This window comes from Hydra vulgaris, chromosome 03 (genome assembly GCF_038396675.1).
Source record: "Hydra vulgaris chromosome 03, alternate assembly HydraT2T_AEP".
Lineage (NCBI taxonomy): Eukaryota > Metazoa > Cnidaria > Hydrozoa > Anthoathecata > Hydridae > Hydra > Hydra vulgaris.
The window spans coordinates 69,116,652-69,133,399 of NC_088922.1; the positions used below are offsets into that span (position 1 = coordinate 69,116,652).

The 16,748-nt window shown below is 27.7% G+C and overlaps 2 protein-coding genes across 7 annotated transcripts in view; both read left to right on the forward strand.

The window, feature by feature from the left end:
* LOC100204076 (low-density lipoprotein receptor-related protein 6) overlaps positions 1–16,748 on the forward strand; it is a 77,275-nt gene that overhangs the window by 13,221 nt on the left and 47,306 nt on the right. For 4 of the 6 annotated variants that reach the window (XM_065794094.1, XM_065794092.1, XM_065794095.1 and 1 more), the window contains exon 2: positions 5,253–5,322. In XM_065794094.1, coding sequence (XP_065650166.1) covers positions 5,280–5,322 — 43 coding nt within the window. In that variant the 5' untranslated portion in view covers positions 5,253–5,279. Of the gene's footprint in view, positions 1–4,147; positions 4,380–5,252; positions 5,323–16,748 lie in introns of those variants that run through there. The other 2 variants (XM_065794093.1, XM_065794097.1) reach the window with 2 other exon arrangements.
* On the forward strand, positions 3,787–4,161 carry LOC136078874 (uncharacterized). The gene has a single exon (XM_065794690.1). The coding sequence runs from the start codon at positions 3,787–3,789 to the stop codon at positions 4,159–4,161; it is 375 nt and encodes a 124-aa protein (XP_065650762.1).

The window sequence follows — 16,748 nt, forward strand, 5'->3', positions numbered from 1 at the left end:
AATTTATCAGCTCTAATCGGCTGGAAGACCTTGCTTGAAAGACCGCGTGGAGTAAAGAAACGCTTTTAGAAAAGCCTAGAAAGTTCTTTATTAAAAAGGAAAGTGAAACGACACTAACACTATTAAATTACATTATTCATATTTAGAAGATTAGATAAATTACAGTATTCATGTTTACTTAAAAAACTATTTTACCAGACATTTTATTTCTAACTTCTTCTAAAAAATGAAAACAGGCTATAAAAATTAGAAAAATAAAAACAACCAACAACAAACAAACGATTATTTAAATTTTTGTTTTAAACAATGAACAACATCAATTCTTCTTGAGAATAAAAGTACATCATATCTAATTCGCTAGCTGACTTTACTCGAAATACCGCATTGAAAATGTAACCGCGCATAAAAGTCTAGAAACTACTTAAAAACTAAGAAATAGTGTATTTTACAGAATACAGAACCGAAAGTAACAATACGAACAATAGGCGAAACTATGCGTAACTATGCGCATTAATATTCTTCTAAATAATAATACGCCAACGAGCGTATTAATATTTAGAAGAAAAGTTGAAAGAATATATTATTTTGAATAAATAAACAAAATTGATGAGGAAACATGAGGGATTTGTTTGTTTATTTATTAAAACGATGTGTCATAACAACTACATCCAAAACAGGATATTCGAAGAATGCTGTTACAGAAGTCAGAGAAACTGGCTTCCTTGAAGATAGAAAGAAAAGTGGTAGACCTCCTAAGCTAACAAAAGATGACAATATATATTTAAAAACCCTATCTTTAAGAAATACAAAGAAAGCATCAACTGAGCTGGCAAAAGACATTAGCACAGCAACTGGGAAATATGTCAGTTCTTCTTTTATTCGACGACACCTACTTAAATCGGGATTAAGAGGGTGTGTTGCAGAGGAGACTCTTTACAAGTTTGGGGCTGTTTATTTTCATCTGGAGTAGGTAATTTGATCAAAATAAGGAGGCTACTCATCGGGGAACGTTATGTGGATATCCTAAGGCACCATACTGTATCATCCGGAATGAGACTAATAGGTCATAATTTCATTATGCAGCAGGACAATGACCCAAAAAATTGTTCCTCTCCAGAGTCCAGTTTTGAATATAATTGAGCATATTTGGGATTACCTGGATAGAAAGAAGGTTGAACATGCTCCCTAAAATGCTGAAGAATGTTTTGAAGTACTTCAAAGAGAATGGCACAACATACCCCAAGATTTATAACTAAACTATAGATTATAACTTTGTATGAATCTATTTCCCGGTGAATATCGGCTGGGATTGAGGCAAAAGGAGAACATGGTAAATATTAGGAGTTTTTTATGAAGTTTGACATTAAAAAGTTTGTAATTGTTCCATATTTTGTGTGAAATTCATGTGTTTGAATAAGTTTGTAATTTAGAACTACAAATTTAAATGTTAGAAAAGAATTCTCCAGGATTTTTTGAAAAAATGTAAGTGATCTAAAACTTATTCACAGTACTGTATATATATATATATATATATATATATATATATATATATATATATATATATATATATATATATATATATATACATATATATATATATATATATATATATATATATATATATATATATATATATATATATATATATATATATATATATATATATATATATTTATTTGTGTTTATGTTTTGCCTATCTCACAACTTGGCATTATTATTGACGAATTCCTGAAATATGCAAAACCAAAGCAAAATGAAGTGAGACCAGCAGGTGATTTTGCGATCTTTGGAAGTACCGCTTTTAACCTAAAAATACAAAGTGGTCTTATTTGGTCCCGTGAGATGTTTGCACAGCAGCCTCTATATATATATATATATATATATATATATATATATATATATATATATATATATATATATATATATATATATATATATATATATATATATATATATATATATATATATATATATATATATATATATATATATATATATATATGTATATATATATATATATATGTATATATATATATATATATGTATATATATATATATAAATATAAATATATATATATATATATCTTTTAAAATCATATTCTTGTTATACGATGTTTATATTTGTTAAATTTGATTAAAACGGCTGCGTAAAAACTTTTTGTTTTAAATTTTTTTTTTTTTTTTTTTTTTTTTTTTTGTTATTTCACCTCCCCAAGGCCCAGAAGGCCACTACAGATGAGGAGGCTACTTAATTGTGGTTATAACCCTCTCTCAACTCTATAACTCCGAAACAAGAACCTTGATGAACAAGGTCGCTGCGTGGAGAAACAAGTTGAGCGCGGTACTACCAGGGACGTGGTGGGGATCGAGCTCAAAACCTCTCGCTTATGAAGCGAGCGCTCTACCACTACACCACTACCGCAGTTATTTCGATGTAATTATATATTCACACAATATTTCGCTGACCTTTTGCGGTCAGCATCATCAGGTGTAATAAAAAACGTTACAAAATTGTTACAAAACTACATAAATCAAGCCGTCAAAATAAAGAAGACATTACAGGCGTAAAATAAATATATGTATAGGGTCATTTCGGATAAAGCGAGCCATCGGATAAAGCGAGCCGGTCGCCTAAATATTGCAATTTTACGATATCAAATTATGCTTTCGATTTATAACAATTTATTTAATATTAGTTATTCATTTTAAAGTCTAATGAATATTTTAAAAACAGTTGCTAAGCAATTATTTTCGCGGTGGTATAATTATAATCATTCGAATAGTAACAAAACGTTTTTTCGCTTTAAGACCTTATATTTTGTTTAGCTTTAATTAAGAAAAGTGAATATTTCATATTTGACACTATTTATAGTAAATATGATTGTAATATTAGTAATATGAGAAAATATTTCAAAAAATACAGTGTTGATATGTATTTGAGCGATGATAAAGTTTTTTAATCGAATTTTCAACCTGGCTCGGTTTTGCATAACTGTTAGATAAACCGAGCCAAGGGCATTCAGGTAAACCGAGCCATTGGCTCACTTTTCCAAAAATTGCAATAATAAATAAATGTAAAAAATATTATAATTTTTTTTGCTTTTTGACCCACATGAATTGTTAATTTATTGGAATTTTTATATTTTTACAGAATGGTACGTTATCAACCGATCACGGCCCGAAGAAGCCAAAAATCTCAAGGAAAACAAAAATTGTCCGAGCAGGTACCGGCAATTCGAGGACAACATCGAAGTCCAAAAAAACTGCCGAGGCCTCAAAGTCATGCAGGCTCAAAACTAAATTTATGGCAAAAAGGAAATATGGCTCAGGCTGGCTTTCGTGCTACTGGCTTGTTTCCATTTAATGCCAAAGCTATTCCTGAAGAGGCTTTTGCACCAAGCACCATTACAGAAAGAAAATTAAATTCAACAGCCTCGAATTCTCAGCCCAATATGTTGTCAAATATTGAAAATTCTTGCCACTGCGATCGAGTATTGAACAGCCACCTGTACCTAATGCAGCTATGAATTTGCAGTAGATTTCTGTGACCGAATCCGTTGACATAATTAATCTGAATGAAATGCAATTGCCAGATATTTCAAATAGTTCTAGTGCTAAACTTGTTGATACAGCTTATAAAGATAATATTAATGCATCTAATTCTAATACTCGCCTAGATAAGCAGCATGAGTAACATGTCAATACTGATATTGTTTACCTACCACTGATGAAAATGCAATTGTGTCAATTGAACAAGCAGACTTCGATGTGTCTTTCGAAAACTTGATGCCAGTGCCACACAGAGATCGACCACAAAGCAGTCGGCCACGTAAGAAACCACCATCTTATGAATTGACATCAGAAGAAAATGTAGCATTTATTCAAGAAAGAACCAAACCAATAACAAAAAAAGCAGCTAAAGAGAAAGAGACCAGCAAAGAAAAGAAACAGAAGAAAACTGTTAAACAGAAGGTTATAAAGAAAAAGAAAGAATCCAAAAAAGAAAAGAAACAAAAAGAAGAGGGCATTTGCAAATATTGTGGGTTTGCATATGGTGAAGCAACTGATCCTCTCATTGATGATGAATGGATTGAATGTGACGCGTGCCGTGATTGGTTACATGAGAGCTGTATCGAAATAACCGTGCGTGGACAACTATGAGCTGATTGTGTTCAAACAACAACTAAGTAAATTAACTCTAGTTAAGACTTGATATTTTGCATTTTGTACTGCATCATTTATCTGCAGCTTTAGCAGTATTATTTTTATTAGACTAGTCGCTGACATTTTTATATTGCTTTTGTTCTTTAAATTTTTTGCATTGTATGCATTTGAGGTTAATGTTTGCAAACTTTTAATACCAGTTTACTATATCGTAGGTAATAAAGTTAATAATAATATAGTAAATATTATTTGTAATAATACTTCCAATTTTGTAAATTTTTGTCTGAAATAAAAGCTAAATGGCTCACTTTAGAATAATCATATTGGCTCGCTTTACCAATAATGGTGGCTCACTTTATAAATTTGTTAATATAAAGCGAGCCTTTCCTATGTATCATATATAGTTTACTTGGCTCACTTTATATTAGTGTGGCTCACTTTACATTATATCATAGTTTAGGTATCTGTTATAGAGTTTTCTAGTACAAGAAGTATTAAGATATCTCACATAGTTATTAATACACACTGATTTTAGTTTTATTAGCTCGCTTTATCCGAAATGACCCTATATATATATATATATATATATATATTCTTTATTAAAATTGTAAAAGCGATGCTGATCAAACATTTTTTCATCAATTTCGTTGACTCGTTTTAACTTGCATTTGCGAATTTTTAGATTAATTTAAAATTAAATTCACGTCTTGCATTTTTACTTGACTACCATTATTTTCTGAAATATGTTGATGATTCTTTAAAAGAAAAGAAAATTTTATCAAAAAAATTTTAAAAATTTATTTTTATCTAAAGCGACTATTATTATTAAATGCTCTATAATCTGACGAAAAGATTTATTTAATTCTTAATATATGAATGAAAAATTTTTAAATTTTGATGTTTTTAATAAATTATTAATATTTTGTATTGACTATTGATTAACAACTAATACTTGATTTTTAGTTAGTACAAATGCAAAATATGCAGTACATTTAGATATATATATAAATATAACTTTATTACTTTATTATTGATTTTTATTTTATATTTTTTAATTATTCGTGTTACTTTTCTATTTCAATTTTTAGATAAATGAGATTGGAATTAATTAACTCATGCTTTTAAAGTTTCTAATCTTATTTTGGAGTAACTTTAATGGTAAACTTATTAATTTTTTAATCAAAAAGAAATATATATGTTTAAAAATGTTATACACAAGTATATAAAAAACTAATTGTTTGCTTTTATTTTTAAACATTATAAAACCTTTTTTAAAAATAAAAAGCATTTTAGCACACACATTACATACTATAATATGATATATACGTACATACTATAATATGATATATACGATATGGTACATATATATATATATATATATATATATATATATATATATATATATATATATATATATATATATATATATATATATATATATATATATATACATATATATATATATACATATATATATTTATATAATAGATATAGATTTATATACATATATATATATATATATATATATATATATATATATATATATATATATATATATATATATATATATATATATATATATAAATTAGTAGAAAATCACTTAACAAAAATTTCTCTCATTTAACACTGTGTTTCATCAATAAAGACTCATCATAAATGAATGATCAAATTAATAAAACTTAATTTTATAAGTCGCAAATGTCTTAACTACTGTAAACTTTCACACATTTGTGGAATTTGCTGACACTATAATAAAAAGAATTCTTTAGAAATGATTGCTTTTTTTAAAAAAAATATTTTTTAAAAGGGGGATTTAATGTAACTATTATTTGAGCTCGTTTATTTTTATAGTTTTTTAGGAGAAACTTATTTTCGTGCCTACATTTAGAAATTAATTCGGATTTTTTGTTTAATAAGCATTCTTGGTTTGCATGAATAATTATTTCAAATTTTAAAATTTTTTAAAATTGATCGATAAGCATTCCTGCCCTCTAATTAATTACATAAATTTTTTTACAATAAATTTATTGATGAAACATGTTAAATGAGAAAATTTGTTAAGTGATTTTCTACTAATTTAAAATTGCTCTGTTCTTTTAAGAACATTAAGCATTCTATTAAATAGCATTATTTTAAATGTTGTTTAAATATATATATATATATATATGTATATATATATATATATATATATATTTGAAAGATGACATCTTGTATGAGAGTATATTATATATTATTTTAAAACATCAAGAAATACAGTTTCTCTCAATACAAATAATATTATTTTATAAGAAATTTTCGCTGGGTTATAGATACCAGCATCATCAGCTTGTAAAATGTAACATTTTACAAGCTGATGATGCTGGTATCTATAACCCAGCGAAAATTTCTTATAAAATAATATTATTTGTATTGAGAGAAACTGTATTTCTTGATGTTTTAAAATAATATATATATATATATATATATATATATATATATATATATATATATATATATATATATATATATATATATATATATATATATATATATATATATATATATATATATATATATATATATATATATATAAACAGCTTTTAATATATATTAAAAGTTGTTTAAGTATGATATTTTTCTATTCTTTTCTGCGAAAAACTTCCTGTAAGTAGAACTCCGCCTTTATCATACCTTGTCTTTACTGTGTATACTGATAACATTAGTAATAATAAAGTAAAAAAAGTTTACTCCGGAGCCCTCTTTGTCTGCATATATATATTTACACATATACATACATATATATATATATATATATATATATATATATATATATATATATATATATATATATATATATATATATATATATATATATATATATATAACCCTTTCAAATTGAGGAGGTTCAAACTTATGGTCATAATTTTTGAACGCTAAGAGACCATTGTATGAATATTAATATTTATTGATAAGTGTAAATATAGTTAAGAATAGTAAAGAAAATTTATTAACACGTTGCTTTTACGTGTAAGGCACGTGAAAGGCTACAGTTGTAGAGCTTTTTGTTACAGGCTCCAATCATCATTCATTCAATCATCAGAATTTTTTGCAAAGCATCCTTTTTTTGAATCAAGTATAAACCAATAAATGTTTAGAGTTTGCCCCATGTCTGGACGTTATCTCAAACATTAAAAAATGTCGCATCCGTCTACCTGACAAGCTTAAGTCTCTATTCCTTTGTCGTAAGGTTGCATCTCTTTCTTTTCTGCAAGTACTACTATGTTTGATGGTCACCCCAACTATTATCTGTTATTTTGTTAACCAAAATATTATTTAGCGTAACTTGTCATTCAGCTCATAACATTTATGTTCTTTTATGAACAATAAATATATTGACATTATAAATGTCAATATATTTATTGTTCATAAAAGAACAATAAATATAAATATATATGTCTATAATATATATATAAATATAAATGTAAATATATGTCAAGTCGCATATATTGTTCTTTTATGGATAAAAATCTTTTATTGATCTTTTTTTTTCCGCTAGTATAAATTCACTCCACTTTTCTTATTTTTTTAAGTCATACAGTTTTCTGTCTTTATGGCTTCTTTTTTTCTGCTCCTTGATTTTATCCCAACAAGGCTGCAACAAGGCTACAAGCAACCATTAACTCTTAATTAATGCTTGCAGCCTCGTTAGGAGTGAGTTTATTTATTTATTTTTTAATATTTTTCTATTTTATCTATCTTACCTTAGGCCCTCGAACTGAGTTTCGAAACTCAGTTACCGTGTAATTACTTTTTGATCTATAAAATTTAATGAATTCACAAATAATAAAGTTTACTAGATATTGATAAAGAACGACATGCCAGGCCGCTCTGTGATAAAAATACAGTCTTTAGCTTCCAAATGAAAACAATCCGAAGCTTTCAAATTACAGCGCAGTGTTATAATAAAGATAGTTCATGTTTGAAGTTATTCATACTTGTTGAATTAACCGCGTTTCGTGTTAAAGTGTTTAACGGTTTGAACACATGATTGGTAAAGAAGTTTCTTTCTGCGATGTTTCGAACAAGTTGTGCAAGGAGTTGTTTGGTATGTCCGCGAGCTCGAAAGCTGTACTTTGATTACGTTGAGCTTGGTTGACGCTAAAGGACCAGGAAGTTAATTATTTCGATTTTGCTGATGATTTTGTATTATTCAATAAGATCTCCTCTCGCTCGTCAATTGGGTTGTCAGATTTAATCTTTGTAGCCGCTTATTGTAGTGTAAGTGTTTTATGGTAGAAATGTGTTTCCTGGCTCGGTGTTAAGCTTGCTAGAGCTAGATTTTATCTTGAGCTAGATATGTGGTGCAAATTCTAAGTGTGGGTGAAGTATGAAATATACAGTCCGCGCCATAGTACAAAACAACGTCTCGAAAAGTTTTCTTATGCATGCAAAACATACAGTCGCCAGATGATGCAGCCGTAAATACTTGTTTACTGACCTTTAAATCAATAGTCATTACACTGCCTTGATCACATTCAAATGTTGTGCACGATAGCTGATGCAGTTGACCGACAGTGTCATTCATTGTGTGGATTGTAGTTGATTTTTTGTTTTTGTTGCGACCGGTGTGCATGAATTTGTGTGTGACCACTTCACTGCTTCGTTGATGTCGTTTTGGAGTTTAGTTTTCGTTCGATTTAATAACCCCAATTATTTAGGGTTATACATTATAGCTGTATACATTTTGAAATGGTGTAGTATTCTTTCTGGTAGATCATTTATGTAGATGAAAAATAGGAGTGGTCAGAGGATAGATCCTTGTGACACTTTTTTAAATTTAGATTTGTCATTACCAAAAGTTAAACGCAACAGGCAGGTTGTAGTTAGCTTGCTCTCGATTTAATTGTACAAGGTGTCACTTACCCCGTACGATTTTAGCTTATGCAGTAGACAAGGGTTCGGAACATTGCCGAATTCAAAAACATTCGGCTTAGTCCGTAAATATGATGTCATGGATGTAAATATGATTTCATTGGGTGACCTGTGTGCGCAGCTTTTGTCAGGATGCTGCGAGTTTCAATTACGTTAGTTTAGCAACTTTTTCTTATCGGAGTCTGGTGTTGAATCCGTGTTTTGGATTAATAATTATGATAGTTTTGAACATAAAAATTCAAAGATTTAAACATTTATTTTAAAGATAAATAAGTATAAATAAATTAGTTAATGTTGGATGTTAATTATGGTTGGATGATAATAATGGTTGGAAATATGTTTAACATATCCAATCATTAAAAAAAGTTGATGACAAGATTAAGAATAACATTATAACAATATTTCAACTGGAATTTGAACTACAGTTACAAGTTGACTAAGTTTTGTTTGAGTGTTGTATGATCTGCTCTTTTTTGCCTACACTGGTTAAGAGCAAATGTACTGTTTAGTTGGTTTCAAACATATTATCTCTTTTAGCTTTTTAATGAATTCTTTCTTTATCAACTTTGAACATAAAATTTAGAAGTTTTCAAGTTAGCAGGTTACGAACCAGTTTTTAAATTTTAAACATATGCTTCAAATTATAAACGTCTTATTTCTATGAATTTTTCCTTAGATGTGTGAAAACTTCTGCAAAAAATTTATATAAGCAAAACAAAATTAAAGATTTTAAATTTATTATATCAGAAAAATAGAAACGAAATAAAATATGAAAGTTTAGCTATAACGGAATGAAGAACTGTCAAGCTATTATTGAACAAAACATGAAGATTTTTATGGACGAAATAAGAAGATATTAATGTAAGAAATAAGAAAAAGCATTCTCAGAGTTTAGTAATTTCGACAAAAGCGTTTGCTGTATTTTAAACACTTACAATGCTTTCAATGGGTGTGCGCCATTAAACAGTGGTCTGGTTCGGAATGACCGAGATTACTTTAAAACTTTGTTTCATAAATCAATGCTGTGATTAAAAGTAACTACTGCGCTAATTTTATTTATAGTATCTGTACTTCCTTAAAATATTGTATAAAACCGCTCAGAAATAAAAGGTTAAATCTATAAAAGAGGTTTTCTATTTAACTATATCTTCGGTTTATGTTCATTTTCGTGTATCTCAAAAAATATATGTTTTATGGTGAAGCAAAAAACTGAACTGTTGCATTGATTGAAAACTCAGAATTATAAAAATTCAAAGTTCAATACAACTCGGATTTACTACTTTTTTCCCATTTTTTAAGTTTTTCAACAGATGCATGATGGTATACTTTTTGGTTTTTACAGATACATGATGGTTAATAGGTTAAAAGTCTAATAGGTTATAGAGTACCTTAAAAAATCTTCTTAAAGCAGTGACGTGAGTGTAGAAATCTTAAGAAAATAAAAGATTCTTCTTTAAGTTAAACATTTTATAAAAAGTAAGTGAATGGTGTAAATATAAAAAAGGAATTATTATTCAAATCAGTAAGTTACTTAAAGCGCACTAAGCAAATAATAAGATATTAAAATAACTTGAACACTTTTCTAGCTACTTGCCACAAATACGATCAGGAAACGTTGTAGATATTTGGGTAGCATCGAACTTTGTGCAAACAGTCTGTGGCTTTAAAACTATTACAATGATTTTAATTTAAAAACAGTTTCACGTTTTAGTTAAAACAAACTTTTTTTATCAAGTTATTTTTAACACAAGGTTGTTAGCCAAATATTTATATTTAAAAAATTCACTATTCAACGGTTTTTCACATAAAATAAAAAAGTTTGAACCTTATTACACCTTGACACTTTTAAACTTTACTGCGTAATAATGGAGTACGTCACTTCTTTTTTTAAAAGTTATGAAGCAATGATTAATGATTAAGGATCTTCTTTTAAAAAACTTCGTAAAAAATAGATGGTTTGCTTTGTAAAGTTCAATGACGAAGTTCTTTCTCTTAAAACAATCCCCCGATTTTGTAACTATTGGTGATATTGCCGATATTGTTACTATTAGTGGTCTTGTCAATATTGTTACTATTGGTGATATTGTCAATATTGACTTTCCCACTTGTGCAGCTGCTATTTCTAACATTTTTTAAATTATTTTCACATGAACTATTCTCTGGAGAACAAATGTCTTTGAATGAATGTGATGAAAAAAATCAAATCTGACTCTAGTTTTCATAGATGCATATGCCCTTATTCTTTCTCCCAACGAAAAAAAATAGTTTCTTTTAAAATCTCTATCTCATCTTTTGACCACACTTTTGACCACACTTTTGACCACACCTTTCCTTAAAAGAAAAATTTTTTAATCTGATTAATTCATTAGAAGGTTAATTTATTACTAGATTAATTCATTACCAGGCTCCTGCTTCAGTTGCTACGTTATTTCCCTTAAACTCTTTTATACATTGAGGTTGAGATTCTGTTTCAATCTTACAAAACTATTATCCAAATCTCTCTACATTACTCTCAAAAGTAATTTAAAAAAATTTTTAAAGAACTCATACTGAGTGCTGACTATAACTATTGTACAACCAGTCCTAATCATTATTTTTATTATTATTATTAAAGTTTTTGAATCTTTAATTTAAAAACTTAAATTATCATTTTGAGGCCTACATCTTTCTTTCTAACAATAAATAAGAATTTTTTTCCACTTTTTCTTCTGCTGATTTGTTAGTTTTTATAAAATGAAGCTTCTATTGTTATACTGGCAGCCGATCTTGACTCTTACTTATCCTTGTATGGATTTCTATTTTCATATTCCAGCTAATGTTTATAATTAAGTCCTCTCTTTATTATAGACAAGGTTTAAAAATGCTTCCATGTTTGAGGTTACCAAGTTGGAAATAAGCTAGCGAAAAGCTAGCTCTATAGCAGTTTTGAAGTTTTTTTTTCTCACACTATTGTTTCGTTTTGTCTTTTACATCTTCAAAAATCCAATTTTTAGTTTTGGAATATTTATGATAATAATTGAATTTGTAACATAGCCATTTTACTACAAAACGTCGCTATCTAGACAACGCTGTTTTGTAACTACTGATATTACAACAATTTATTGTAAGCTGCATATCGATATACTATATATTGTAGTATTGTAACTACAATATAACGACAAATTTAACGCTCGATGTCTACATTTAGCAGTTTTTTAGTTAAAGATGTTGTTAAAATAAAATCCCTTTAAAACTTTCAAAACTTTATATTGGCAGTCAATTTATAAAAAGAGAACAATCATTAAAATTTTTAGGAGTACTTCTTGACGAAAACGTTACTTGGACAAATTATATACATTATCTTGAAAGTAAAATCTCAAAAAATATTTGCCTACTTTATAAAGCAAGGCCCTTTTTTAATCAAACTAGTTTAAAATTGTTATATTTCTCCTTTGTTCATAGTTATCTGAATTACGCAAACATTGCTTGGTGTAGCACAAATCAAAACAAAATTAAAAAACTTTTTAATAAACAAAAACATGCAATGAGAATAATATCTAATGTAGGCCGTTTTACTCATTCCAAAGAACTATTTATAAAGCTGAATAATATATATTTTTCATCTTTTAATTTTCATGTATAAAGTTAATAAAAGAACAACACTAAACATTTTTACTTCGTTATTCAAAATAAATAAACATAGATACTTAACCAGATAATCAAACAACACCCTTTATTCAGCCCAAAAGTTTTTTTGCCGCAACTGAGTTTTCATTATATATTAGAAGACCAAAAGTATGGAATAAAATCCAATCTAATAAACTTAAAACTCTTGAAACCCTTGACAAATTTGAAGTAAAATTAAAGCAAATGCTCCTAGTTAATGATGGAGCGCTTGACTTCTTCGGGTGACACAGATAAGTTTTTTCGATTTAGTTTAAAGTTTATCTTTGTCAACCCTTTTAAGGATTTGGTTGAAGCATGCTTAAATACATTTAAATATATATTTTTTTTAATTGGAAAGGTTAAATTTCTTTTCAATTCTGTGTTTTATTAATAATTTTAGTATTTAATCTTAATTATTAAAAAAAAAAAAAAAAAGTTGTTAAAAACCTTTTTTTTTTTCTTTTTTTTTTTTTCTTTTTTATTATTTTTACTTTGTGCAAATTTATATTAATCTTTATATACTTATTTATTTAATATTTATTTCTAAGAATTTGTTATTTTACTTTTTATTGATTATTTTATTAGTTTAAAAGAAATTTTTTTTTTTAATTTTAAAATTTTTTTTAAAAAAAAAAAAAATTCTTTATGACCCTGTAACTTTTTATTTTTGTTTTATCTTTTTAAAAATACAGTCTAATTGATAACATATTTATACTCTATACGAAATTATTTATTTTTTACGGAATAAATCTCGGGGCTTGGTGATAAAACAAATTGTGTCTTCTTCTTGCCCCGGCCATCTGTATATTGGAAACATTGGTTGTATTTATATTTTTTATACGGCAAAAATGAAGAGAGAAAAAAAAAAAAATAGGTATATATAAAGATATATATATATATTGCTGGTTTTTATCCAACGAATTTAAAGCAATATTTTGATTGTTAAATATTGTAGCCTTTATCTTGCTGAAACTATAAATCTTTTGATAGCAAAATTTTTAATTCCTAAAATGTAGACTTGTCATTTTATAATGACAAGTCTACATTTTTGTTTGTTCTATAATACAATTTTTAAGATGCAAATACAAATATATATAAAAAAAAAATTAAAAGTAAAGATGTTGTTAAAAAATAGAAAATAAAAATAAAGAACGCAGATACTCAAAGAGCCCATCAGGCCTTGTCACAGAGAAGTTTAAGAAATTAATAGAAAATTATAAAGAAAATTATAAGAAAAACAAATACAAAAAAACAAAAAAAAAACTTTTGTATTGTTGTGGTATTTACAACTTGCATCTGAGCAACTGAGTCTTTTAAACGGCTGATAAAAATTTTCCATAATTTTCTGAATAAATAACTTCTTGCGCCCATTGAATTTTATTTTTCAAGTATAACCGTTTCTGGGAAACTTCCAAATACACTTCTAGATTGTCTAATATTTGTTTGAAACCAAGTTACAAAAAGTTGGTGCGTTTACGTTTACGCTTCAGCCCATTAAAATCCCAAACCACTGCCAAAGGATGGCTCACCGCTAAAAGTAACATACTTACCTAATTGAAGATATCCATACACATGCATCCAGCCCTTACAGTTCTTTTTTTATTATTATTTCTTATTATATATATATATATATATATATATATATATATATATATATATATATATATATATATATATATATATATATATATATATATATATATATATATAGGGGAGAGTGGGGTAATGGCGAACGCGGGGTAACTCCGAACATGGTCAAAACAGCATTGTAAAAAAATAAATTCGACAATTTTTTTTTACCTGCTGAGAAGGGATCCTATGCTCAGTTCCAGACGTGCAGTAGTGTAATGAAGCTGCGGATGTTGTTCACTTTAATTTGATTTTAAATTTTTCTGATAATTTTATGCAACTTTTTTCTTGAGTAACACTCTGTTGTAGCTTCTATGGAAATAAAGTCACTCCTTTTTTTTGTTTTTGTTGCATAATATAGTTTTTAGACTTAGTTATTACAATTAGCTTTTTATTCGCTATTACACAACAGTGCTTGTGATTGCCCCCCAATGTGTTCGGAATTACCCCACGTAGGCAGGGTAATTCCGAACACCAATGGTTTTATTTCTGGCATAAATTTTTATTTTATAATAAGATTTTTAAAAATTCCTTTTGAGGGTTTGTGACTGAGTAGTTAAACTAATTGATAAGCAATAAATATGATCAATTTTGTATAACTGGTGTCTTTAATTCGCATTCCCGCTTAGGTGTTCGCCAATACCCCACTCTCCCCTATATTCTTTGAAAGTCATTTTCTTGTTATACGTTAAAATATGGGTAGAATTCAATAAATACGGCTGCGTATAAACTTTTTTTAAAATATATATATATTTTTTTTACTAATATATAATTATTTCGATATTTCGCTGATCTATCGTGATCAGCGTCATCAGGTATAATAAATAAAATAGTTACAAACTCCAATCCATACTAAAAAAGCAAAACACATAATGAAGGAATACAGTAAAAAACTACTAATTCATGCTCGTAACGAAGCCAAACACAGACTAAATTCAAGTAAGAAATTAATTAATGAGTTATATATATTTCTTCAGACAAAAGTAAGATTACACGATTATGAGTTAATTGATAGTATAACCAACAAATCAAAAATTTACCATTATATTAAGAAAAAAACGGAAATGAAAGAAAAATATTATAAATTACAAATTACACCGATTATAAAAAATACTTTTGATCCTCCCAATCAAGTTATTAAACCTGTTATACTCAATTTAACTAATGTTACTCTGGATAAATCAACAACTGAGCTACTCAATTTAGGTCCAAATTTTGTACCACTGCAGTAAAAAATTCCTTATATGGATATTATAACTAATATTGAAACTTGCGCTTTACAACTTGAAAAACTTAAAAAACTAACACAGGCAGAAACTCTTCGACAAAACTGTTCACCAATTTTTAAGCTACAACGTCTTTCCACGTCTAAAACTAAGCAACAACGTCTTTCCATAAACAAATTAAAAAACAATTCTAATATTAAGATATACCCTTTCGATAAAGGCACAGGTTTCGCATTGTTAAACCAAAATGATGCATCTCTCAAATTAGAAGAACAAATAAAAAATAGCAAAATTATTGATTATGATCCAACATCCACACTAAATTTCAAAGACCATTGTGCAAATTAAGAAAAGAAGGTAAGCTAGACACAAATACATACTTTAAAATGTATCCATCAGATTGTAACCCACCAAGGATTTACGGAATGATTAAAGCTCACAAACCAGAAAAAGACTACCCAATGCGCCCCGTTGTATCAACAATTAACACACCACCTTATGGAACATTTGATTATCTTGTTAAAATTATTCAACCGACTCTGAACAAAAATAATAGTAGACTTATGAATTCTAATAGTTTTGTAAATGAAGCTAAGCAATGGATAATAGATCCTAACGAAGTTCAAGTTTCATTTGATATAGTCAATTTATATCCATCCATACCCATTGACGAAGCAATTCCGGTTATTATTGATATATTGAACGCTGAGATTGATGACTTAAAAACTAAACTTACTTTTGTAGACATTCACCAATTAATTGAACTTTCATTAAGTATATGCTATTTTTTATATGAAGACAAAATCCGAGTAATACCTAATTCAGGTCCTATAGGTTTATCTTTAATGGTTGTTATGGCGGAAGCATTTTTACAAAATATAGAAAGAAAGGCCCTTAACATAGCAATTGTTCATACATCCGAACCAAAAACTTACAAGAGATATGTAGATGATTGTCACGCTCGCTTCGCTTCAATGAAACAACAACAAATGTTCCTGAACATCCTTAATGAACAACATCCTGCCATAAAACACACAGTGGGACTTGAAAACAACCTCAAACAACTCAATTTCCTAGATATTAATATTACAAACACAGGCTCTGGAGCTTATGAATTTCAAATACATCGAAAGGAGGCTATTACAAATGTTCAACTTAAACCTAACTCGAACA

What these genes read in the sequence shown, in the direction of transcription:
- LOC136078874 (XM_065794690.1), top strand. Translation starts at nt 3,787, where the DNA reads ATGCCAGTGCCACACAGAGATCGACCACAAAGCAGTCGGCCACGTAAG.